Source organism: Giraffa tippelskirchi, chromosome 7, assembly GCF_054371585.1.
Source record: "Giraffa tippelskirchi isolate mGirTip1 chromosome 7, T2T-mGirTip1v1.2.pri, whole genome shotgun sequence".
In the NCBI taxonomy this organism is placed as follows: Eukaryota; Metazoa; Chordata; class Mammalia; order Artiodactyla; family Giraffidae; genus Giraffa; species Giraffa tippelskirchi.
This window is the reverse complement of record NC_137281.1, coordinates 120,340,172-120,365,613: the sequence shown is the minus strand read 5'-3', so window position 1 is coordinate 120,365,613 and position 25,442 is coordinate 120,340,172. Positions and strand designations below refer to the sequence as shown.

General features: G+C 37.3%; 1 protein-coding gene across 9 annotated transcripts in view; it reads right to left on the bottom strand.

The window, feature by feature from the left end:
- Positions 1 to 1,875: 1,875 nt before the first annotated feature.
- The window catches only part of DMXL2 (Dmx like 2), a 150,011-nt gene continuing 126,444 nt past the window's right edge, over positions 1,876 to 25,442 (bottom strand). For 3 of the 9 annotated variants that reach the window (XM_081508233.1, XM_081508236.1, XM_081508237.1), the window contains 15 exons: positions 23,319 to 23,497; positions 18,782 to 18,912; positions 18,235 to 18,320; positions 17,626 to 17,827; positions 16,210 to 16,327; positions 11,573 to 11,659; positions 11,367 to 11,488; positions 10,041 to 10,179; positions 9,309 to 9,369; positions 9,047 to 9,174; positions 7,793 to 7,870; positions 6,378 to 6,469; positions 5,651 to 5,703; positions 3,994 to 4,211; positions 1,876 to 3,328 (listed from right to left, as the gene is read on the bottom strand). In XM_081508233.1, the coding sequence (XP_081364359.1) occupies positions 3,119 to 3,328; positions 3,994 to 4,211; positions 5,651 to 5,703; positions 6,378 to 6,469; positions 7,793 to 7,870; positions 9,047 to 9,174; positions 9,309 to 9,369; positions 10,041 to 10,179; positions 11,367 to 11,488; positions 11,573 to 11,659; positions 16,210 to 16,327; positions 17,626 to 17,827; positions 18,235 to 18,320; positions 18,782 to 18,912; positions 23,319 to 23,497 (1,904 nt within the window). In that variant the 3' untranslated portion in view covers positions 1,876 to 3,118. Of the gene's footprint in view, positions 3,329 to 3,993; positions 4,212 to 5,650; positions 5,704 to 6,377; positions 6,470 to 7,792; positions 7,871 to 9,046; positions 9,175 to 9,308; positions 9,370 to 10,040; positions 10,180 to 11,366; positions 11,489 to 11,572; positions 11,660 to 12,454; positions 12,521 to 16,209; positions 16,328 to 17,625; positions 17,918 to 18,234; positions 18,321 to 18,781; positions 18,913 to 23,318; positions 23,498 to 25,442 lie in introns of all 9 variants that reach the window. The other 6 variants (XR_014059101.1, XR_014059100.1, XM_081508231.1 and 3 more) reach the window with 6 other exon arrangements.

The following is a 25,442-nucleotide window of genomic DNA, read 5'->3' as shown; positions in this document are numbered from 1 at the left end:
ATATTGTGTATATGTTCCAATCTTCCAATTTATCCCTACCTTCCCTTACCCCCCTGGTAACCATGAGTTTGTTTACTACATCTGCAACTCTACTTCTGTTGTGTTAATAAGTTCATTTGTACCCTTTTTTAGATTCCTCATGAAAACAATATCATATGCTATTTATCTTTCTCTGACTTCATTCAGTATAACAGAGAAAACAGTATAACAATCTCTCGGTCCATCTATGTTGTTGCAAATGCTTTTTTTTTATGGCTGCATAATATTCTGTTGTGTATATATATACACCACCTCTTCTTTATCCATCTTTTGATGAACATTTAGGTTGCCCCCATGTTCTGGCTGTTGTGAAACAGTGCTGCAATGCACACTGGGATGCATGTACCTTTTTGAGTTATAGCCTTCTCTGGATATATGCCCAGGACTAGTATCACTTCACACAGATCAGAATGGCCATCATCAGAAATCTACAAACAATCAGCGCTGGAGAGGGTGTGGAGAAATGGGAACCCTCCTACACCATTGGGCTGGAAGGTAAATTCCAGCAGCCATTATGGAAAATAGTACGGAGGTTGCTCAAAAAAAACCTAAAACTAGATTTAGCATATATGATCCTGCAATCCTACTCCTGGGCATATATCCAGAAAAGATGAAAACTCTAATTTGAAAATACATGCACCCAGTGTTCATAGTAGCACCATTTACAACAGATGATAAAGAAGATGTGGTATATATACACATGGAATACTATGCAGCCATTAAAAAGAACAAATTACTGCCATTTGCAGTAATATGGATAGATCTCAAGATTTTCATACTAAGTAAACCTTCAGAGAAAGACAAATGATATCATTTATATGTGGAATCTAAAAAAATAATACAAATGAACTTATTTACAAAACAGAAAGACTTACAGACATAGAAAACAAACTTATGGTTACCAAAGGGGAAAGGTGCTATGGGGGATAAATCAGGAGTATGGGATTAACAGATACATACCACTATATATAAAATAGATAAACAAGGATTTACTGTATAGCACAGATAACTGCCTTCAATATAATGGAAAAGAATTGGAAAAAATATATATAACTGAATCACTTTGCTGCACACCTAACACAATATTATAAATCATCTACAATTTTGAAAAACTGTTATCTTACAGATTGACCAAATCACCAGGTACTATTTTAGTATAATACACACAGTGATGGAGAGAATGCAACATATAGAATTTACTGTATGCAGAACTGTGGTAAGTGTATGTGCATGCATGCTCAGTCATGTCCAACTCTTTTGTGACCCCATGAACTGCCACCCGCCAAACTCCTTTGTCCCTAGGATTTTCCAGGCAAGAATATTGGAGTGGGTTGCCATTTCCTCCTCCAGGGATCTTCCTGACCCAAGGATCACACACTTGTCTCCTGCGTTGCAGGCGGATTCTTTACCTGCTTAGCCACTGGGGAAAGCCCTGGTAAGTGTATGTGTATGCTTACAATTTTTGTTTAATTTGTGTTCTATGTATTTAGGCATCCTCCCTCCTCTTTTCTTCACCAGTCCACAGGAGCACCATCCCCAGCTTAGCTCCTTCACCAGTGTGGACACCAAAATGCACTCTAACTTCAATCAACAAGAAGATAAAGTAATGTTAGTTCTTATCCTACTAAATCCCAACATCGCGTGCCTTCTGTCTGGTCACCTCTATATCCCGTTTCCTAAAATGGCTTCTCATATAGAAGGTACTCATAAATATTTGTAAATGAATGAACTGCCTAATATCTTAAGAATCTTCCAATAGTTAAGCAAAGTTTTATTAAAGTTAAAATGATCTCAACTGTTATAAATATTATCCAAGAATGTCACACCAAACTGAGATAAAACTCTAACAAATAACATTTATTTTTCTTTTACATAGGTACTTCACAGCCTAAATACCACACTGCCTTCAGAGAAAGGTGCTTTTATGCCATTGTATTTTACTATTTACTGCACAGGCATTAAACATTCTCATTAACATGATGAGACAATTTGCTGGTAAACATTTAAACACAAAGACACTGGTTTCAATATTTCAAGAACATATTTTTGGTCATAACCAAGAAGTACATCAAAATATGACAACATTGGCTAGTATTTTTCAAGCAAATAATATTTAACTCTGCATAGTTTATACAATAGGCTGTGATAATAAATAATATCACCAATCTCATCAACTATTAACTGGCCACAAAAAGCCTAACATTCATTTTAATTATGATATGAAATGCTCTACTGGTGTAGTTTCAACATAGCCTTCAAATGTTGTGGGTGTTTAACCCTGAATAGTGAAAAGAAAAAGTACTAAACTGGACTAAAAAAAAGTATTAACTTGGTATGTTTTGGTTAACTACAAATATGTCATGTCCACGGATTACATTCCTAACATGAAGGCAAATATTTAAATAGAAAAACTAGCAGTCCAAAAAAGGTGAATGTGCAAATTGTGAGGAAAACATTGCATTTAAATTTGCACTCATTTGCAAATTACAGTACTAGCTCAGTATAAACACTAACAGGAAAAATATTCAGCAGGAAAGAATGGGAACAACCTCTCACAGCAGAGAACTAGTCACTGCACACGGCTCCAAAGCTTAGAGTGTTTCTGGTGACCTGGAGCTTCTCACTCCTTATGACTGTTCTTCATTCAACAAAGGAGACTGCAGGCATGCTACAATCAGTGGTACGAATAGGAAGAAAAACCTGAAACAGCAACATTTTCTTCCTAGGTTTGGTGTAAAAGTCCTTCTCATTATTATAACTTAGTTACAGCGTCTAACCTTGATTGTTTTCTGAGTCAGGTTTGCTAAATGCTGTAAATAGCTACCCTTCATACAATACTAGGTTTTGCTTTATTTAAATATTGTCAGCATGATAAAAGGTTACATGCACAGTCATTCTACCAGCCCACATAGGCACAACTCGGCCTAACACTCACCTTGGATCAGATTCTACACAGAGATTCTCTGTATTGTTTTCAATGGGTGAACAACTGCTTGGAAAGCAGAAATGCCTAATAATTTCTGCACGGTCTTTTTAACTGAAGTGTTTGTTTATAAAAATAAATCCCCAACCTTTAAGCCTACAGAATGTCAAGAATTCTATGAGGGATGTTAAAAGCACTGGGCAAAACCCTGGTTTTCAATGTCCCGTCTGCGCCACAGGAGAAGATCCGGTTGCCCTGGGTGATGTCGATCTGCATGACTCCAGCCCCCAGGTTCCTGAATATGGACTGTTTAGCGTGTTCATTTTTAAATGAATGAATTAGGCCATGGCCTGTCAATCTCCAAACCTATTTTAGAGGAAAACGTGAAAACAAAAAGTATAAGTCTTTCAAGAAAGAGGTGAGAAACTTTCAAAAACATGGCCTTCACTTGTGTTCTCTCAGCCCAAATGACCTCATTAAAGTCCAACCTTCCCCTCAACTACCTCTTTCCCAACAGCTTATTTAATTAGAAATAACACCACTCACAGGGCTCATTTACTATCCTTACAGTTCCCTGTACCTTCTTTCAAATTCCTTTTTTTCACATCCTCTTGTTTCATATTAACCATATATAACCCCATCTCTAGCTCAGTTAAATACATTCCTAACATACTAAGCTTTGGCCCTGGGGCAGTATAAAAGAACAGTACAGCCTCAGTTACCTGGAAACCTCAACTGTGCAAAATAGAGTCAGGGACTGGAGACAGAGGTGGGGAGGGGGGAGGAGGTCCCCAGAAACTCCATGCGTTAATTAAACACATTGAGTTCTTCAAAGCTTTTTAATGACCTGAGAGTATACTGAGCTCATCTGGTTTTCTAGGTCCTAACAAGAACCACACAGAAGGAAGGAAGAGACAGACAGTGTTCGCACGAAGAGGGTGGTGAGTTTTTTGCTTTGGTTCCCCTTCCCAATCAGCCTTGACAGAAGATAAATATAATAGTACATTTGCACATCTCTCATACTGACTCACCTTGATGTTACCTTCTGCTGAACCTGTAGTAAAATATTCCTCACAGGGGTCGAGAGCCAGTGCCTTAATAGCAGAGTCATGCGCCTGGAATGTGTGCATTAGCTGTCTCTGCCTGATGTCAAAAATGCAGATGTATCCTTTCCTGCCTCCAGATATGAGGAGTTGCTGTTTTGGTGCATACTGAAGCACCGTGGCACCGTGATCATGGCATGTGAAACCTGAAGAGAAACATCAAGAGCCTTTCCCAAACCATGTCTACTTTGGCACTGCTGGTAATTTTTACATATACATTTCAGTAATATAGAAATTACTGTCACAATTTCCCTTCTAAATTTCTATAATCATGATCAAAGTAAAAAGATGGCAAGCACTGACAGAAAAAAACTTCTTATTCATAACCTCAGTATGAAAACACACATATACACAGGAAGTTTAAGCCCTAACTAAGCTATACTGTCTCCTAAGAATGCAGAAACCAAAGTACAGAAGAGAACAAGCTTCTCAGTGATACTCGATGTCTTTACTAATACCCACCAATGACAAGTATTTACCCTTTCACAGTCGCTGCCCATACATAAAGCCTCACCAAAAGTTCTCTAGAGCACAGGGAACCATAGTTAATATCCTGTGATAAACCATAATGGAAAAGAATGTATGTACAACTGAATCTCTTTGCTATATAGCAGAAATTAACATTGTAAATCAACTATACTTCAAAAATAAAGTTTTTCTTAGGGAAGTAATTAAAACTACACTAGTGTGAAAACTGCCAGCTACAAATTAAGAAGCTATCCTTCCTGGGACCCTCTGCATTCTAATATGATTAAAGCCTTAAATTAATATTAAAAGATGTTAATAATTATTCACCGAAAAAGAATTTTTCAATCAAAATTGAAAAATAATTACATCTCTCAAATAATACATCTTCATCATAAAAGAAATCTTTTTTTTTTTTTTTTAAGTCCACCTAGCTTTGTTTAACTCAAAACTCACTAGAGCTTTGAGCATTTTTGGTGGCACTGTGTGGAAGACTGATCTTTAGGATGGCAATCTGGAAACACTGTCACAAAAGGAATAATGTTCAATTGGCATTGTTCATATTTCTAATTCATCATAAGGTTAACTTATTTTATAGTTAGGTTTAATTCTTTGATCTCATTTATGTTGAGCTCAATAAATACTTTGCCACTAACTCCTTCAACAGCCTTGACTCTGCAACCATATGGACTGAAGCCCACCAGGCTCCTCTGTCCGTGGGATTCTCCAGGCAAGAATACTGGAGTGGATTGCCATGCCCTCCTCCAGGGGATCTTCCCAACCCAGGGATCTAACTCTTGTCTCCTGTGACTGCTGTGTTGGCAGGTGGGTTCTTTACCACTAGCACCATCTAGGAAGACTTGTTAGTACCACCACTCCCCATACCATATTTTCTGAAGGAAATACAACACAAAGGTTATTCTAGCCTAGCTGGATGTCTGTGATCATATACATTTACCTCAGCAAGCCAGTCAGATATTCTAGTTAACTTTTAGAATTTTATTCATTCTATATATTTCTCCATTTTTAACCTGTGAACAAACTATACACATTGAATTTACTAGTTAAAACCAGGAAAGCACTCTTTCATAGCATAATGAAAATCGAAGAGTTGACTCACCATGAATGAGGCTGTTTCCGGGTGTTATCAATGTGTCCCAGAGGCATACATTTCTAATAAAAATACATAATAGACGAATTGTTCTAAGTCATCACTGGGATAAACTATGTCTTTATTCAAATATTTTTACTTATTGAGTCTTATGGTTTTTTGGTTCACTTACATTTTATAAAGCAGTTATTCTCAACTAGAATGAGGGTAGAGGTTAGGACTGAGGATACATCTCTTCCAAGAGTCTATCCTTTTCAAACTACAGGGTTCTGTGTCTCACATGGTCCAACCTGATTTGTCCCCATCTCATCTCCTGGCCCTCTCTCTTTTCCATTATTACTCCAGGGAAAATGAGACATTATTTCCTGAGTAGAAGAGGTGCATTTCTATCCCTGGGCATCAACACCACAGGGAAACAAGAGGTATCATTTATGGGCACATGTTGCCCATGAAAACAATCGGAGGCAAAGAAAATGTTGAGAATGCTACCGAGTCTCAAAAATCTGCCAGTATTTAACAATGGTTAAAAAAAATTCCCCATACTTATTAGGAGATTACACTGGGAGTAATTTTGGCCTCTTTCTGACAAGGAAAACGACTCAAAAGAATTTGTAACAAAGTTTTTGTACTTCTGAGGTGGAAAAACCTGACTAAATATAGAAATCCATACTTTCTAGCAAGAGTGCCTTTCTGCCTAAAATAGGCTTATTTCTGGTTTGCATCTTTGTCAACCTACCTATTGTCATTGGAGTGTCCAGATGTGGCAACTAGACTTGAAGAGGTAACAAATGCAAAGTCACTTGTGGCTTTACTGTGGCACTGCCAGCTCTGTGGGAACGAAGTGCAGCTGCTGTTAATCTCAGAACCCAGTAAAACATCGTACAGCACACACACACACACACAGTTCTGCTAATCACTTACTATATGCACAAGCTGTAAACAGTTTTTAAAATCTAGAATAAGAGTAAATGATAGGATTTGCTGTCATCTGCACATTATTTGGCTAATATCAAACTTAAAGAAGTTGGTAAAAACATGGAATTAAAGGTGACGTTTTTTAGACTATGTAACAAAGGGATAAAACACCAAGTACATGAATTTAAGCAAGCAATTTAATCATATTAAGGGCCCAGGCAATTTTAGTGCTTATCTCAAATACATTTAATAAGCTTTAATAATACTAAATCATAACAAACAGCCACCACCCAAAGAGGAACAACTCCTACATGCCCATCTAGTCTTAGACCTGAAGGACTCAAGTCAGATTGTAACCTTAATATAGATATCTACCTTCCTTACCTCCTTTGTGAGCCCTGCCTTCCCCCCAGGTAGAGAGCAATAATAAAAAACCAAGTCAAAAGTGGTCCTGCAAAATAATCCACAGGTTTAAGGATGCCCAAGACTGCCTGAGGATGTTCTAGAGCTGCTGCAAACCACTTACTGAGACAGACATGACTCTCCTTTTTGGATCAGGTGTGGAAGAACAGAAACTTGGAGGTGAGGAGTCAGGAGGAGGATCAGGGTATTTAAAATAAAAGACATTTTTCTGTTTGGAATTATTTTGGTATATTACAGAAATGACAAAGGCCAGAGGGTAGACTGAAGGTCATTTCTACTTCTATAAAGACTTTATGATACAGCCTATAATGTATTAATTTAAGAGAAACATCTCCAGACATGCTCATTTGCATCATCAAATGACTGAAATGGGTTTGGATTAGTGGATGAAGTCACCTATGGGGATTGGTTATTTTAAAATCTAGCAAGTAATATTCTGGAGCAAACTGGCATGCATGGAACCTGTCTGGTTCTTATTACAGTACCTAAAATGAATCACTATAAAATTCTATCATTAAGAAGTTGAGATTTCAAAATGGATAAAAGTATAATAAAAATGTATCTTAAATAGTACTACACACAGAGAAGGCCCCTAAAAATTTTCAAATACAAAGGTCATCCTTCAAGCTGTGAAAACCAGAGTCTTTGGTTATTTGGATCTAGAATGAGGGCAATGATGGGTGCTGGGCTGTGGTTCCTGGCAGAGGAGTCCCTTTCCCAACAGATCTACCAGCAGGATTTGCTGTCTGAAACAAATACTTCACAAACAAGGCAGCCTCTGCGCGTGCCCAGGGAATACTGAGTGATACTCACCATGTAAGGTTTAGGATTTGATGCAGTTTGGTTTACTTGCCAGATACTCAGGAAACCCTCTCCATCCGCAACACCACACTGTAAGAATAGTGTGAATATTAAACACAGCTTCTGAGTAGCCATGACAAAGGTAAAATCACTTATCAAAAGGAGAGTCACTCAGTCCCACTTTACCAACATCCTGCCTGTATGTATGTACCTGCTGCTGTAGTTCTCAGGAAGCCCAAGTACTGCAAGTATCCTGCCACCTTTTAAAGGCTTTTCCATGCCTATTTCACTGCTTTACTCTAAATTTCTGTAGTATAATTTGGGGGGGGGGACCTGGTTTCTCTTAGGTCCCTGACTTCACACGGGGCACCATCAACACATGCAACAACAACGGGAATTCTTTTCAATCACAGAATGTTCAGTGTATCTGTAAGCGGATGACTAATTGATCCACACAAAACTCTGTGGATTGATGTTCTTATCGAGAGCCAAAGGGCTATACAAACAGACACCAAACTGCCTCAGTTCAGTTCAGTCACTCATTTGTATCCAACTCTTTGCGACTCCATGGACTGCAGCACACCAGGCTTCCCTGTCCATTACCAACTCCAGACCTTGCTCAAGCTCATGTCTATCGAGTCGGTGATGCCATCCAACCATCCATCCTCTGTCGTCCCCTTCTTCTCCTACCTTCAATCTTTCCCAGCATCAGGGTCTTTTCAAATGAGTCAGTTCTTCACATCAGGTGGCCAAAGTACTGGCGTTTCAGCTTCAGCATCAGTCCTTCCAGTGAATATTCAGGACTGATTTCCTTTAGGATGGACTGGCTGGATCTCCTTGCAGTCCAAGGGACTCTTGAGAGTCTTCTCCGACACCACAGTTTAAAAGCATCAATTCTTCGGCGCTCAGCTTTCTTTATAGTCCAACTCTCACATCTATATATGACTACTGGAAAAACCACAGCTTTGACTAGACAGACCTTTGTCAGCAAAGTGATGTCCCTGCTTTTTAATATGCTGTGTAGGTTGGTCACAGCTTTTCTTCCAAGGAGCAAGTGTCTTTTACTTTCATGGCTGCAGCCACCATCTGAAGTGATTTTGGAGTCCCCCCAAAATAAAGTCTCTCACTGTTTCCATTCCAAACTGCCTGCTAAGCTTAAATCTATAGTGACTGAATTTGTTTTTAGATGTAGCTTTACTAGCCATTTATTCATAAATATCCACAATTATTTTCAGATGAATTTAGCAATAACCCCCTAGAACTAACCTTGTTGCCCTGTGAATTAAAATATAATCTGGTGACTCTTGCATTGCCGGCTTGGCGGAAACAGACAAGCTGCTGAGGTCGTGTCCACTCAAACATTCGTACACTGCCATCCTGAGCACCCGTAAGATCTGGGACGGAAGAGGAAAAGCAAAAACTTAAGATATAAAGCTAAAGAAAGGGTTCCAATACCTCCAATTCTATAAGCCAGCTTCAAAATGATAGAGGCCACTCACGATTCTTTGATAATGAATAAAGCACTTACAGTACTGATGGACTGGGTGTGACGTCATTCTTTTAACATTATGGAGATTTCTTTTCATAAGCTTTAAAAGAAGATGAAAATGAATTTATAATTGTGGCATCACAGAAGAGATAAGGAAGGATATGCTTCAGGCCACATCTAATTCTATAATTCTAATAACATTTATTCTCTCACACTGGATGATAATAAAATAAACCCTGTTGTGGATTTTCTGACCCCCTAAATAATGACACTTGTCTGAACAGGCTGGGGAAGCACAGTCAGTTGATGGCTTGGCCCTGGTCTGTGTGGACTCTGAGGACACCGAGCAGCTTCATCTAGGGATAAAGGGAACTCTCCTCCAAGTGCCCGTCCCTGAGGACAGTAAGAACTATCTCCAGATTCTTCAGAGCAGAACATGAGAATGGGACCCCCTTAACTACTGTGATTAACAATAATATTATTGGTGCACTTTTCAAACACAGAGTAGACACGAATTCCTTTCCGTCTCTGTTTACCACCGTGTGCCTCTCAGTTTGCTCTTTATAAAATGAAAATCACCTAGGTTGTTATGAGAAAAAAAAAGCATGCACCTGACACAAACCCACAGCACGTTAGCTATCGTCCTTATGGTGTACTAGCTACTGGTCAGGGCCTCAGATTTTCAGCCCACCATTCCTATGTCAAAGTGATTTAAACCTATTTTTGAGCGAGTCCATATCCAGAAACCATACCTAATAGTAAATGACATACCACACTAGCTCCAGTGCTAGTCTGTCCACTGCCCAGCCATGGCAGAGATGAAGATGGATGCACCTGACTTGCTGAATAGGATGTTGCAGTGGGTTGATAAAGAGTTGTAGTGGAACCACGATAATCAATATCATCTGAACTGTGGAAAACATTCGTGTGTTACTGTGAAAGTTCCATATTTCAACACAAATTCCAATTACAGACCTTTTTATCTACCCAAAGGACAGTCTTTATTTCAAAAAAAAAAATAAAATGAATAAATATCTATGAGGAAAACTTAGGTACAAGTCTTAATCATCACCAATTTTAGTACTGGTTAACTTTTTGCATTTAGGCAAAATGTAAGTTTAATGTTTGGGGGAATTTTGTTGTTGTACAAATTAGAACAAATGTTTGCTTTGAAATATTTAACACAGATTGGCTTTTTATCCTGTAAACAAAAAGATTGTATGTTCTATTCAAGTACAGATATCCATTTATAAAATTCATACATTTTAAAGAAATCTGAGTTAAAAATTTTCCTAGAGTGAGGTATTAGTTACCACATTAAAATGTTAATTTTTAATTGTTATATAACACAGTTCCATCTACCCTGAAGTATGACTGCAACTTAGTTATACTCTGTACTAACAAGCGAGAACCAGAACAGTGGAAGAGGCTATCCTGGCACCATTCCCAGTACATAAAATTTCCAAGAGTCTGGAGAAAAGAAGAGGGAGGGCAAACGTGGAAGAGACACCCCAAAATAGGAAAGTGTTCCTGCACTCTTGGTGAAGTGTCCAGAGTTGTACTGAAAAGTAAAGCTGTCTACATTTTTATCTTTAAAAAAAAAAAAAAAAGGTATGCTTATAAGGAGATAAGCAAGAAGAAACACTAAAAATGAGTAAATATGACTCAGTCTACTTAATATATTTGTGTATTCTGCTTTTTACAGTAATTGTCTAAATCAGCTAAATTTATTTACCATTGTGTAAATTTCTGACATTTCTTTGGAGTTAAATGTCAGTAATCAGCATTAGGCTTTGCGGATTATTCTGACTCAAACCCTAGGAATAGCTCAAGGTCTAATGGAAGAAGTAGGAGTAATCTGTACACTGAAGTAAAGGAGAACCTTCTATTGGCAGCTAAACCAATTATGTTTGTCTCCTTCCCAAATGAAGGGAGAAAGACACACATAGTTTTCAAGACAATTCAAATCACAAGCATAACCATTTAACAGACTCTTTTTGAAGAAAGCTATATTTAAAATTTGACTACTATACCCCATGAAAAATATTTTCAGTGTTAAAAAAAAAAAAATAAATTGACTACATAAGGTAAGCAAACCTTTTGGATTCTCTGTCATATTCTTCTCCAATCCATATGTATGATTGACAGGCCAGCAGAGAAGTAATATCGAGTTCTTGTACATCATGTGTTGAAGCCAAAACAATTTCATTACAGTTTGCCTATAAAGCAAAGGCAGAGTCAATAATTTAAGCAATTTCACCAAATCAAAGTACTACATTCTTCATAATGATTGAAGCATTTACCTTATTAATGGAAAATGCCATGATCATATCCGACTCTTTATGAATGATTTTTGCCTTTCCGCCTGGATAGCCCAGATCTGCTTCAACCTACAAGACACATGTCAGCAGTTTTAGTTGTCACAGCACAGCTCTATAAAGATATACATATATCCCACAAAACTTAAAAAGACAAGAAGAAAATGTAGCAGCAGCAAGAAAGAAGGAGGTACCAGTAATTTTAGTGTGTTGATAATTAAATGTGGAATTAGCTTCGATTCTCTGATGCCCTGTAATCACCTCAATTACAAAATTTCCATTTTTGATTACAGGATACTGAGTAACTGTCACAAAAGGTTAGCTAACATAATTTTTATTAGTGTTTATAACAGAAAATGTGTCTCTTGTCTCTTCCAAAAGTGCACAAAGATACAGCAGCAAGAATGTGAGAGAAAAAGACACAGAAAGACAATGGAGTCACGTATGAAATGAAATATTTTTAAATAAGGGTGATGAGATAGGAGTAAGAAGTTGGAGAGAAGAACAGTTAGAAAGGAATGAAGGTGATGCATGAGAGGAAAGTATTATGCTTAGAGTCAAAGGTGACATGAAGGAAACAAGAGGCAGAATCAAGAAGAAGGAAACATAAAGCAATGATGCTTTAGAATAGGTTTTGAAAAGGGACAGAAATGAAGATGGGATAGGAAGCAACAAGGAGAAGAACCAACTGCAAAAGAGCTCAAGCCTGACACAGTGGAGCATTTCCTACCCTGTGCCACTGAGGTGTGGGAGAGCAGTGAGCACTCTGACTAGTTAGCCAGCTGGGCAGATCATGGTTAGTATCAGAGATGAGGGGTTAGCTCCTTGAACTTGAAAGAATGAGCTAAATTTGAGAGCATGGAACACTACCTTGATGTGGCAATCTTCTGCTACGCAGTTTTGTTTGACCTGCTCCACATGTTCTTCTATAGACTTAAACAACATCATATCGTCACAAATGCAAAACACACGCATGAAACGGAATTATAAAAAAAAAAAAAAGAAAATCTTCAAATTGAAATGGACACTCCATCACTTAAAGATGGTAAAAATGAATTTACAAGCACAACATTAAGAAAAGAATTAAACTGAGTGAAATGTGATATCATCAGATAAAACACAACACAAAACAGGCAAAATTTATGTATTATACATATAAAAGCAATTTCAAAATAAAAATTCATTAAATTCATTATTTGTATGTCAGTTATATAACTTGGAAGTTCTAACTGTAAACTTAAAAAAACCAAAATTTTGAAAAATAAAACCTATACAAGCAGATGCATCCTCTACTATATAGAATCCTATCCTTATAGGGGTTTATTTCAAGTAAAAAATGAAAACTTTTTTTTTTCTAAACACAGATTAAAAGTACTGATAATTATTTCATTCTTACTCAGAAGGAATATATCCATGAAGAGAGATTCAAGGATTAAAATTCCCATCAACCATTGACTACACATAATCTTAGGATTTTTCTCCTTACAAGTACATGTTTGATGAGATGAGGCTTGGGAAAGAAATCACACAAATAACTTGCTCCTGGTTGATCACGGGGCCATTAGGGATGCCTACAATCAGAAGTGGTATTTCTGCTCTGCTGTGGAAACCTCTGAAGGTTTCATCGGAGAAACATATTCCTCCTAATACCAAAACTTCCTGAAGTGCCTGCTTCTCTTTCAGCCAACAGCCCAATGCCCTATGCCTTCTGTGACTGCCTGAGGGCTGCTGCAGCTGACACTGAAGGAATGGGACGTGTGTGCAGAGGGTGACTCAGCAGAAGCCAACTGCTGAAGATCCTGTATGCCTTTAATCAAGGGGCTAAGCTTCCCACACTTACCGGTTTCACAAAGACTTTTCTGTAGAATAGTCTCTAACATACTCAGTGAGTAAACATATCTTCTAGTGATTCTAAAATTTCAGCATTTCTCAGAATTTTATTTTTATTAAGTGATTTTAAAAAAATTAGCCAACATTTTAGCATTCTTAGGATTATTTTGCCAATTTTGGTAATTAATTCACTAGATTTACCAAACATACAGACCACCAATATCCTATTTAATAATCTAAAAAGATAAACCACTCTTATTATATGGGTAGTTTTAATAAATTTTGCGTATTTCTGAACTAAATGACCAATTTTATTTTGTCCTAACAGCCTTAACATTGTTTTTATAATGTTTTTTCATAAATAAAAACCATTTTTTCAGCAGATCTGTGCTATTCAATACAGTAGCCACTAACCACATGTGGCTGTTTAAACAAAATTAAAAATTCAGCTCCTTAATCACACTAGCCATATTTCAACTGCTCAATACCCACTTGTGGCTGATGACTACTATACTGTACAGAACAGATACAAATTTCCATCATCACAGAAAGTTCTACTGGACAGTACCGAACAAGACACTGGGCTTCCCAGGTGGCGCAGTGATAAAGAACCACTTGGCAATGCAGTAGACACACGAGATGGGGGTTTGATCAGGGTTGGGAAGATCCCCTGAAGGAGGAAATGGCAACCCACTCCAGTATTCTTGCCTGGGAAATTCCATGGACAGGGGAGCCTGATGGGCTATATAGTCCATGGAGTCACAGAGTCAGACACGCTTGAGCGACTGAACACGAAGCACGAACAAGATATTGATTACATCAACAATTTAAATTCAAAGGTATAAAAGGGTACATGGTAAAAATTCTTCCATGCAAACCCCTAGCCACATACTTCCCATGCTGAAGCCAACCCAACACTTACATAAACAGCATTTTAAGAAACGTTCAATTTATGTCTGTCCCACCTCCCTGTACTTGGAGACCCTCTTCTGGTACAAAAACAGAAAAGTACATACATCTTTGGCTGCTGATTCCAAGAGCACAGAGATGGAGAGACATAGAGAAGTGGGGGTAAGGGGCAGAATTGGGAAGACTCTTGTGAAGAATGAGGGAAACCAGAAAGAAGACAACAGATCTTGAATAGCAAGACAAGTACTGAGGGTCCAATCAACCTTGACCCTGGCTTCCCACAGCACGCTGAGGCTCTGATGATTCAACAAAACAAAACTGCCAGAAACCTTATGAACAACTACAGCATACTTTCAAGAAATCAGTCAATAATTTGAAGAACTAACACTCAGAAAATTGATCCTTCAATAAACTGGCTTGAACTGGCTTTGTGTGAATAACAGAGCTCTAATTGAGCAATATCTTTTATCTTAAATCTATTTCTTAGACTTTCTATATATTATTTTATGGGATTTGGACTCAGTATCACTATAGAAAATGCAGTAAACAACGGATTAAATGAGAGGAAATGAATTTAGCTCTGGGGTTCCCCCAACAAAACCCTACATCAATAATTTCCATACCATTGGGGTCTTTTGTTATCAAAAAAGCTTATAAGATACAAAAGAATCCCTATATTTCATTCCTCCAGTTCCTCACTTAAGTACAGAATTTTTTACAGAAAAAATAAATGACTGTTGACCAGAACTGACCACAATGGCCATCCAAGTGAGTGAATGACTAGTGAAAAGAATGAGTCTGGTTCTGCTGCCGTAGGCATGGGGAACATTTGAGTGGCAGTTCTGTTTCCTATCTTGGGAAACTGAACCACATAGACTGTCCCTCTTGGTTTTCACTTTCCCAAGTGAAATATAATTCATTTTTCTTTTCTCTGTTTTTGTTTGCCAAATCCCTGGTGGCTGATGGTAAAGCATCTGCCTACAATGCGGAAGATCTGGGTTTGATCCCTGAGTCGGGAAGATCCCCTGGAGAAGGAAATGGCAACCCACTCTTCTCTTGCCTGGAAAATTCCATGGACGGAGGAGCCTGGTAGGCCACAGTCCATGGGGTCGCAAAGAGTCGGACACAACTGAACGACTTCACTTTCACTCTCTGAACACTCTTCAAACTGCTCATTACCTCATTAAATAGCCAAATGGACTGAAATGCTCATATAAACCGTCTGCGTACCCCTCATTTTATAATGAGATCATTTTAAGGTCGAAAGTGCCACTCTCTCAAATTCATGATTCTTCTTGAACCCTGTATGGCATTACATTACTAACTTATATTTAGCTTAAAAAATCACCATGCAACGTAGAATCTCTGCCTCACTTTTTAAAAGTAATCTCCTTCATCTCACATTTGGTATTTCTGTAGTTTAATCTCTCTCACAAAATTATCTTGAATTTGTTGCTTCTACAGTTTATCCTGTTCATTTCTAAATGCTAAGTAAATAAAGGGTTATGCTGAATTTTCAATTAAATGATATTTGGAGAATCATAACATAGAGTATATTCATTTATATATTAAATTCCCTAAGCCATCCCTCACAATGTTTGTTACATGTAAAATCCCACTGGCAAATATTATAAAGGACATATCAACTTTCACTTGATTACACAGGATTTATCCAAGGACCTATGTTATTTCATTGTTATGAAATAAAAATTGTAGGTTTTTATCTTAAAAAAATTCTCTGAAGTTTGGTACAATGTTATCTATGATGTATGAAAGATGAGTTCAAACCAAAAGTAAATTTCAAATAAATCAAGCACTAGATTCATTAGAAATGTTAAAGAAAACTAAACGAAAATTATGAGAGAAATTTTTTCCCAAAATACCTCACTCTGCTTTCTTTTCTTAGTGAAAATATATCTCATGAATGTCTCTTGAAGTACTTCTTGTTTAACAAGGAAATGCCAAAGTCGTTTGACTGGAAGTGCAGAAGAATCCCGGGATCTAGTAAAAAAAAAACAAAAAAACAACAACAATGTATCACACTATTTTAGTATATAGAAAATGTTTCATTATTTGCAGATAATTTTTTAAAACCTCCATTATTGCAAAGAAAATACAGCATTAAGCTCAACAAAATTTTATGTTTCACTTTGAATTTTTAGTTCTATAAATCGTTTCTTTATCTAGCAATTAATTCTCCTGCTGATTCTACAAATGGACAAGCTGAGCTGAGAGTCAAATGAATCTCTTTTTATTCTCTTTTTAATTCTCCTTTAGGTTGGGTCCATTGGTTACAGCATATCACCAATGAATATAAAGTCCCACATTTAATTTTTAACAGCCTAACAAACTAAAAGGAGAAGGCAATGGCACCCCACTCCAGTACTCTTGCCTGGAAAATCCCATGGACGGAGGAGCCTTGTAGGCTACAGTCCATGGGGTCGCTAAGAGTTGGACACGACTGAGCGACTTCACTTTCACTTTTCCCTTTCATGCACTGGAGAAGGAAATGGCAACCCACTCCAGTATTCTTGCCTGGAGAATCCTGGGGACAGCGGAGCCTGGTGGGCTGCTGTCTATGGGGTTGCACACAGTTGGACCTGACTGAAGCGACTTAGCAGCAGCAACAAACTAAAAAGCCTTGATCTTTCAAGTTTATGAGCAATACTCTACATCATGGCTGGCTGCCTCAAAAACAGGATGCTGTTTATCAAAAGGGGCTTCCCAGGCAGCACTAGTGGTAAAGAACCCATCTGACAAAAGACAAGAAATAAGAGGTTCGATCCCTGAAGGAAGGGATGGCAACCCATTCCAGTATTCTTGCCTGCAGAATCCCATGGACAAAGGAGCATGGTGGGCTATAGCCCATGGGCTAGTAAAGAGTCGGACATGACTGAAGCAACTTAAGCACACAGCACACAAATGAACAGATAGAAGATCAAAACATCAATAAAAAACCTTACTGTGTTTAGCATTAAATTACAGACAAAAGGTCAGTAGCATCTTATTTGCATATGTAGACTGTTATCCCAAAGCATTTCTTTAAGACTTCTTAAAATAATGACAAAAATAAAGGTTTCTTCCTGATTATAAAATTGTCTATTGAAGTATATGTAATAGGGGAAAAATAATTTTCTATCCAGAATTTAGATATTTTCTTTGGCATATACTGCTAGAAACAGAATTACAAATTCAAAGTCATGCATGGTTTAAAAGCTACTGGCATAATATTGTGCCAAACTGTCTTCCAGAAAGGTTAAGCCGAGCTACTCTTATTAGCATTATAAGAGAATTCTTACTTGAACGGAGTATTTTCAGGTTCTAGCATTGCTTTATTTCGAAGACTAGCTGGTCCAGCTCCAACTGAAAGGTCAGTTGGATATGCGTTGATATAGTTGGGGGGAGGACCTTCAAAATGATCCATTTTCTCTTGTAAGATCTGCTCCCAATTCTCCAAGTTTTTAATCACAGCAATACCTAATGGTGATGTTACAGGCAACTCTAAAATGTAATAGGATATATTTTACTTTGATTAAAGATGTTGACCATCCCCACATATTTACAAAATCCAAATTGTTAGAGCCGAAACGTCTGCAAATAGAAATAAATTGAAAATGTTAATCTAACATCATTTGGATTATTAATGCTTTGAACAAAAGACCAGCTTTCTAATATGAGCTGAGAAAATGTTCCAATTCTACAGGCTGTTTCCTGCTTTTTCTTCCAACCTTCCAGGTAGTCAATAATTCTTGCCATGTGAACTAAAAACCACACACTGGAACTTAAGATAAACAAGATACCTCATAACATCTCCAATGCAGTATTTTTTTTTTTTTAGTTTTTTTATATGGACCTTGTAACAAGAAAGTTGGTAATTAATAGCATTAATTTTAAAATTCCAAACTTACCAGAAAATTCCAATCCAGCAATGGGAAAGAAATTCTTGACATTGTGAAGTGCAAGCTTAACCATTGTCAAATGTAGAAGAGCCCAGCTGTTCAAACAGGATAAAAAACATTCTCCTTAATTGAAAAATAAAATCATAAGAACATAGTACTGTGTCAATTGTTTGGCCCAATCTCCCACCCAGAAAACAAGCTGTTTTTTCCTAACCATTTACTATTAAAAAAAAAAAATAGTACTTTTGCAGTCTCAGAAAATAAATGATATGCAACAATGGAAAGGGTTTTTTTACACAGCCACATGGAATCTAACAGCATATCAATAAATTATGTATTTTTTTCCTCACTAAAAATGTTTGTGCCAGCTATTCTTTGAAACGAGATGTGAAATACTCTATCTAGCAATTTACCTCAAAAGTAAAGAATTCCTAACCTGAAAATATAAGTCAGTTCTTGTATAAATTCATGATATAATAGTAACGTTGCTTAAAACCAGTAACATCAGGAATTTTTACAAAAAAGGCAGAAAGAAAAAAAAGAAAACCTCATTTACCTATAGGAGTTAGGGTCTTGGTGCTCCTGTATCTGTATATCTGAAAAAAAAGCATCATCTTCTTCTTCATCACTATGAATGCTTTCATCAGAATCATATATAACTCCACTATCAGACAAAGGGAGAAATGGCTGCAATAAAATGTGAAGTTATTTTTGAATGCATAATTGGGTTATTTTTATCCTAACTTAATAATGAACATTTAAAGTGGTGTCAATTTAAATTAAAATTTTATTTTGAAAATAATACTAGACCTGGGAAAGTCAAAGAAACCAAGTTAAAACTCTCAGATTCAATAATAGCTACATACAACACAAATATTTTTTAAATTAATAGTCTTTTTCTTATATATCAGCAATAACTAGTTCAAAAACTCTTTAGAAAAAAAGGTAACTAAGAAACATAATACCAAAGGAAAAACTTTATGAAAACTGTGAGAGCTACAGTGAAGGAAATTACAAATCCCTTTAAAATCTAAATAAGGAGACTGAAGCATTAAAAATAATGATTCTTTAATTTATGTGTTTTAGGTAATTGCAATAAAAATTTCCATAAGGATTTCTTTTCCTTTTTTGAAACTTGATGACTGTAAAGTTCACAGGGAAGAAAAAATAGGTAAGATTAGCTGAGAAATCTGTCTGAAGTGAAAGATAAGGTTTCTTGGTGGATATTAAAATCGGTAATTAAAACAAGTACAGTCTAGCAATTGATCGATGGAAAAATATAGTCCAAGAAGAGTATATAAATAAGAAATTAATGTATGACAAAGGTAACATCTTAAGTTGTTGGGAGGGAAGGAAAGAACACTACTTGTAAGGGTGGGAACAGAGGATAAGGAGGGCACCAAAGTCTGATTCTCACTTCACTCTAGATGAACAGGAGTTAAAAGTTAAAAAGAATGAGGAGGAGGAAAAGGAGGGAACAAAGGAAGAGGAGAAGATAACAAAAGCAAACATTTATTAGTGAGAAGAACTTTGCTTAAAAACAATGTAACATCATTTTATAAAAGTATGGATAGACATGACTAAATAAACTTGCTAAAACTTCTGTATGCTAAAAACACAAACAAAATTAAAAGGCCAATAAACTGGAAAAGGTATCACAGGTAAGATAAATTGCTAATATCCTTAATAAATAGTTCATTAAAAGTAAGAAAAATATTACAGTTCTAATAGATAATTTAGTTAAGAACATGAACAGTCAGTTCCTCAAAGCAGAAAACCTAATGGCTGTAGATTCATTAACATTTTTATATCACTAACAGGAAATAAAAATTTAACCAAATTAACAAAAATGAAAAAGGAATACTTAATGAGAGTAAAGTCAAATGTGTGCTCACTATTCTCCGAGTATAAATCAGTAATCTGGAGATATATCAAAAGCCTTTGATCCAGTACTTCTTAATTACATAATCAGAATGTGAATAGGCTTTTCAAAAAATATTATTAATCTCAGCATTATTTATTAAAATGAAAAAATAAATATAGCAAAAGGCTAATAGGAAAATGGCTATGTAAACTATAACATACTCATCAAACTGAATAGTTATTTCACATTCACATTTTGAGATAGATTCTTAATGCTGCTGCTGCTGCTGCTGCTGCTACGTCGCTTCAGTCGTGTCCAACTCTGCGCGACCCCATAGACGGCAGCCCACCAGGCTCCGCTGTATCTGGGATTCTCCAGGCAAGAATACTGGAGTGGGTTGCCATTTCCTTCTCCAGTGCATGAAAGGGAAAAGTGAAAGTGAAGTCGCTCAGTCGTCCGACTCTTAGCGACCCCATGGACTGTAGCCTACCAGGCTCCTCTGTCCATGGGATTTTCCAGGCAAGAGTACTGGAGTGGGGTGCCATTGCCTTCTCCGATTCTTAATACAATACCTAATTTTTGATAATTTTAAAAAATTCAACATTTGATTAGCTAAGTCAAAATATGATCCTTTAAAAGGACACACTGTCTATGCAGCAATTGCTCCAAAGTATTTTTGGGCAGTTTGATACCTTTTATATCTGAAGCAGCCTTACTAGAAAAGAGAAAATCTAAAATTGACAAAATAGTATTTTTAAGACTTCAAAATGATAAATGATTTTAACAAACAAAATTGGCCTCAAACTAATAAACTTAAAATCTGTAGGGCAAATAAAAATGCCCCCTTCCTTTTGAACCTCCTTCCCACCCGCCACCACATCCCACCCCTCTAGGTTATCACAGAGCACCAGTTTGAACTCCCTGCACCATACAGCAAATTCCTACTGGCTGTCTATTTTATGTATGGTAATATGTTTCAATACTACTCTCTCCATTCATTCTACCCTCTTCTTCACTCACTGCATCCACAAGCCCATTCTCTGTGTCTCCATTGCTGCCCTGCAAATAGGTTCATCAGTAACATCTTTCTAGATTCCATATACACGCATTCATACAAGATATTTTTCTCTTTCTGACCTACTTCACACTGTAAAATAGGCTCTAGGTCCATTCACCTCACTAGAACTGACTTATATGTGTTCCTTTTTATGACTAAGTAATATTCCATTGTACATAGGTACCACAACTTCTTTATCCATTCATCTGTCGATGGATACCTAGGTTGCTTCCATGTCCTGGCTATCATAAGTAGTGGGGAAGTGAACACTGGGGTACATGTATCTTTTTCAATTATGGTTTTCTCAGGGTATATGCCCAGTAGTGGGACTGTTGGGTCATATGGTAGTTTTATTCCTAGTCTCTTAAGGGATACTGTTTCTGTATAGTGGCTGTACCAATTTACATTCCCACTAAGAGTGTAGGAGGGTCCCCCTTTCTCCACACCCTCTCCATTGCTCTTTGTTTGCAGACTTTTTGATGATAGCCATTCAGACTGGTGTGAGATGATACATCACTGGAGTTTTGATTTGCATTATAAAATTTCCAGCAGATCCTTGCTTCAAGCCCTTGACATTTGAAATAGTTGGATACTTGATGGGGAAATTTCACTTGCTTCCAGAATTATAAAAATCTCAGCTTTATAAAATGTATCTATTCATGGAGGTACTTTCTCTAATTTGGGATCAAAATATAAAATGTTTACACAGGATAACTGCAGTGGATTAAAATATTCAATACATAAAACATGTTTAAATCCATAATAACAAAAGTCACTTGCTTCCTCTGAAGGATGCTAGAAAATCAACTCATCACTTTGAAAATGGTACAAAAAGCAAAAAATAAAGCATTTATCCTGTATTTCTCTTTCAAAATGCACTTCAGGTTAACCAAATAGGATGAATAAGGAAGTATTTTCAGCAAGTAAATAAAGACTAAATGAGAAGATATCATTATCATAATTTTAAAACTCCCCAAATTTACGATAATGGATTCAGGCAAAGATCATCAATTAAGATCCCAAAAAAGAATGTTTCCTGATAGAAATACACAAAACCACCTATGAAGTAATCCTGTACTCCCTTTTCCCTATCTAATCAGAGTGGAATCTGATAATGTCTCTAAATTTAACTCTCACTTTACAGAAAAACAGAAAATCAGAGAAATATGGTCAAAAGACCAAACACAGGGATGTCATCAGCAAGCCACTGAAAAATCTTAAATGATAAATTTTGGGGCACAAAGTGGGCAGGGGTAAATTTAACAAAGTGAGGTGGAGGTAGAACCTACAGATTAAAAGAGACGTAAGACATATCAACCAACTGTAATATATGAATCACTCTGGATCCTGATTTAACAAACCAAACATTCAAAAACATTTAAGGTATAATGGGGGAAAATGTGAACATTCTCTGGATACTTGATATTAAAGAACCATGTGTGAGTGTGTGTGTATGTAATGTGTGTGTTTATGTGTGCATCTGTGAGAGAGAGAGAGATAATGCTCGTGTGTTACTGATTCAAAGCCCTTCTTTTTAAAAAATACATAATGAAGTATTTATGAATGAAATTTCATGTTTGGATTTGCTCCCAAACAATCTTGGGAGTGGGAGGAATTATAATGCAACAGAGGTAAAGAAGGAAGCCTATCAATAGAATGTGAAGTGCTCAAAAAACCAAGTGCAGAAAAGCACACACCCAGCACTGTACAAAATGGGACTATGTAGGATCTAGTCACCATGAGTATTCTGATCCCCAGAGACGTTCCCTCTGCTTTGGAGAAACAGATATGTCATGGGGTCCCATGAAACCCATGGTCTGATGAAACTTTCAAATATTCATCCACCTTCTCCTGCTCTAATTTCATGCTGACCAAGGTAACTACTGACAATCAGAAGGGATGCTAGATGGTAGATACAAGTATTCCAGTCGCTAAAAAAGGATGATGCTGATTATATCTTAGTAAACTGAGTTCTGGTTTATACCTAAGTCCCATATGATTTTAATTTGTCTCAACCATATCAAGTATCTGATCATTGCTGAATGATTATTCAGCTTCTGGAGTTTAGAGATGAAATGTCTAAACTATGGTGATTCAACCCAGAAGCTGCCCCATCATTCCTATGTGATGCAAACAGACACACATAAAGCATGCGTTCTTTAGGCCCCTTACCTTTGCAACAAAATAATCCCACATACTAAGTTCAGGAGGAATAAACTTTTCTTTGTAAGATGGTCTTTCTGCAGGCACAGGTGGTGGGGTAGTGTCCTTTACAGGTCTTCCAGGGACCAGCATTCGCATGTTAAACCTCCTACGGTGTTTGTCTATGTCTTCAGAAGGAACAGGAGGTGCTGAATTTGAAGACAGGAAAAAAAAAAATCCCACTCTTATTTTCCATTATTAATTCAAAGAGTTAACCTTTCTTTTCAGCCTTGAAAAGAACATTCTTGCCATGTTTTTAGTTTACACTAAATTACTTGTATCTGTGCTTGTAAACTTTTCTAGTCACTGCATCAGTTTTCCAGCAATCATGACAGAGATGCAGATGAGGACAGACTATAAAAGATTAATTTGCAATGAAGCAGCCTATGTGCCATTAATATACAGAATAAGGATTCAAGCAATTCTATATACAATGTATCAAATAAATGATGCATATTCAACAAGCAGTAAAGAGAGCACGTGAGGGATTATTTCTGGCTATGCTGTAAGCCTTTGACTGTGTGGATCACAATAAACTGTGGAAAATTCTGAAAGAGATGGGCATACCAGACCACCTGACCTGCCTCTTGAGAAACCTGTATGCAGGTCAGGAAGCAACAGTTAGAACTGGACATGGAACAACAGACTGGTTCCAAATAGGAAAAGGAGTACGTCAAGGCTGTATATTGTCACCCTGCTTATTTAACTTACATGCAGAGTACATCATGACAAATGCTAGGCTGGAGGAAGCACAAGCTGTAATCAAGATTGCCAGGAGAAATATCAATAACCTCAGATATGCAGATGACACCATCCTTATGGCAGAAAGTGAAGAAGAACTAAAGAGCCTCTTGACGAAAGTGAAAGAGGAGAGTGAAAAAGTTGGCTTAAAGCTCAACATTCAGAAAACTAAGATCATGGCATCTGGTCCCATCACTTCATGGCAGATAGATGGGGAAACAGTGGCTGACTTTATTTTTCTGGGCTCCAAAATCACTGCAGATGGTGATTGCAGCCATGAAATTAAAAGATGCTTATTCCTTGGAAGGAAAGTTCTGACCAACCTAGACAGCATATTAAAAAGCAGAGACATTACTTTGCCAACAAAGGTCTAGTCAAAGCTATGGTTTTTCCAGTGGTCATGTATGGATGTGAGAGTTGGACTATAAAGAAAGTTGAATGCCAAAGAATTGATGCTTTTGAACTGTGGTGTTGGAGAAGACTGAGAGTCCCTTGGACTGCAAGGAGATCCAACCAGTCCATACTAAAGGAGATCAGTCCTGAGTGTGTTCATTGGAAGGACTGATGTTGAAGCTTAAATTCCAATACTTTGGCCACCTTATGCAAAGAGCTGACTCATTTGAAAAAAACGCTGATGCTGGGAAAGATTGAAGGCAGGAGGAGAAGGGGACGACAGAGGATGAGATGGTTGGATGGCATCATCGACTCAATGGACATGGGTTTGGGTGGACTCTGGGAGTTGGTGTTGGACAAGAAGGCCTGGCGTGCTGCGGTTCATGGGGTCACAAAGAGTCAGACACGACTGCACTGAACCGATGCTGTTCAAGAAAGATTCACTGAATGAATATGTAGGATATGAAGTATGCCTTAAAAGAAAAGCAGAGGCTCAATGTGAAAAGAGGAAGTTGACACCAGAAACAAATGACTAATGGCTCGGCTAAATGAGGAATAATTTTCTTTTGCTAGACAGGTGGTCAGGGAGGGGAGTAACAAGGATACTCTGGAGTTAGGCAGGGACGAGCCTGTGAATAGAAAGCTGGGAGTTCATCCTGTGGGCCATTCTCATGAAGGCATTTTGAATGAGGCACATGATGAGGTAAAGTCTGCATGATCAATGAGGACGGAAGGGCCTGAACTAGTACAGTGGGTGGTAAAGACCGAAAGGAAGGGTTAGATGTGAGAAATACATAAAAGGAATATCAAAAGGATTCAGGACTAAGTGGATATGAGATAGCCAGGAAGAAGTCAGCCTGGTCCTCTCCTGAGGCTCCTTGTCACAGAAAATGATAATTCTATCTCAAGTTCTCTTTGATGAACATGACCACTTTTCACTCTGTCCATCACTAGGCTACA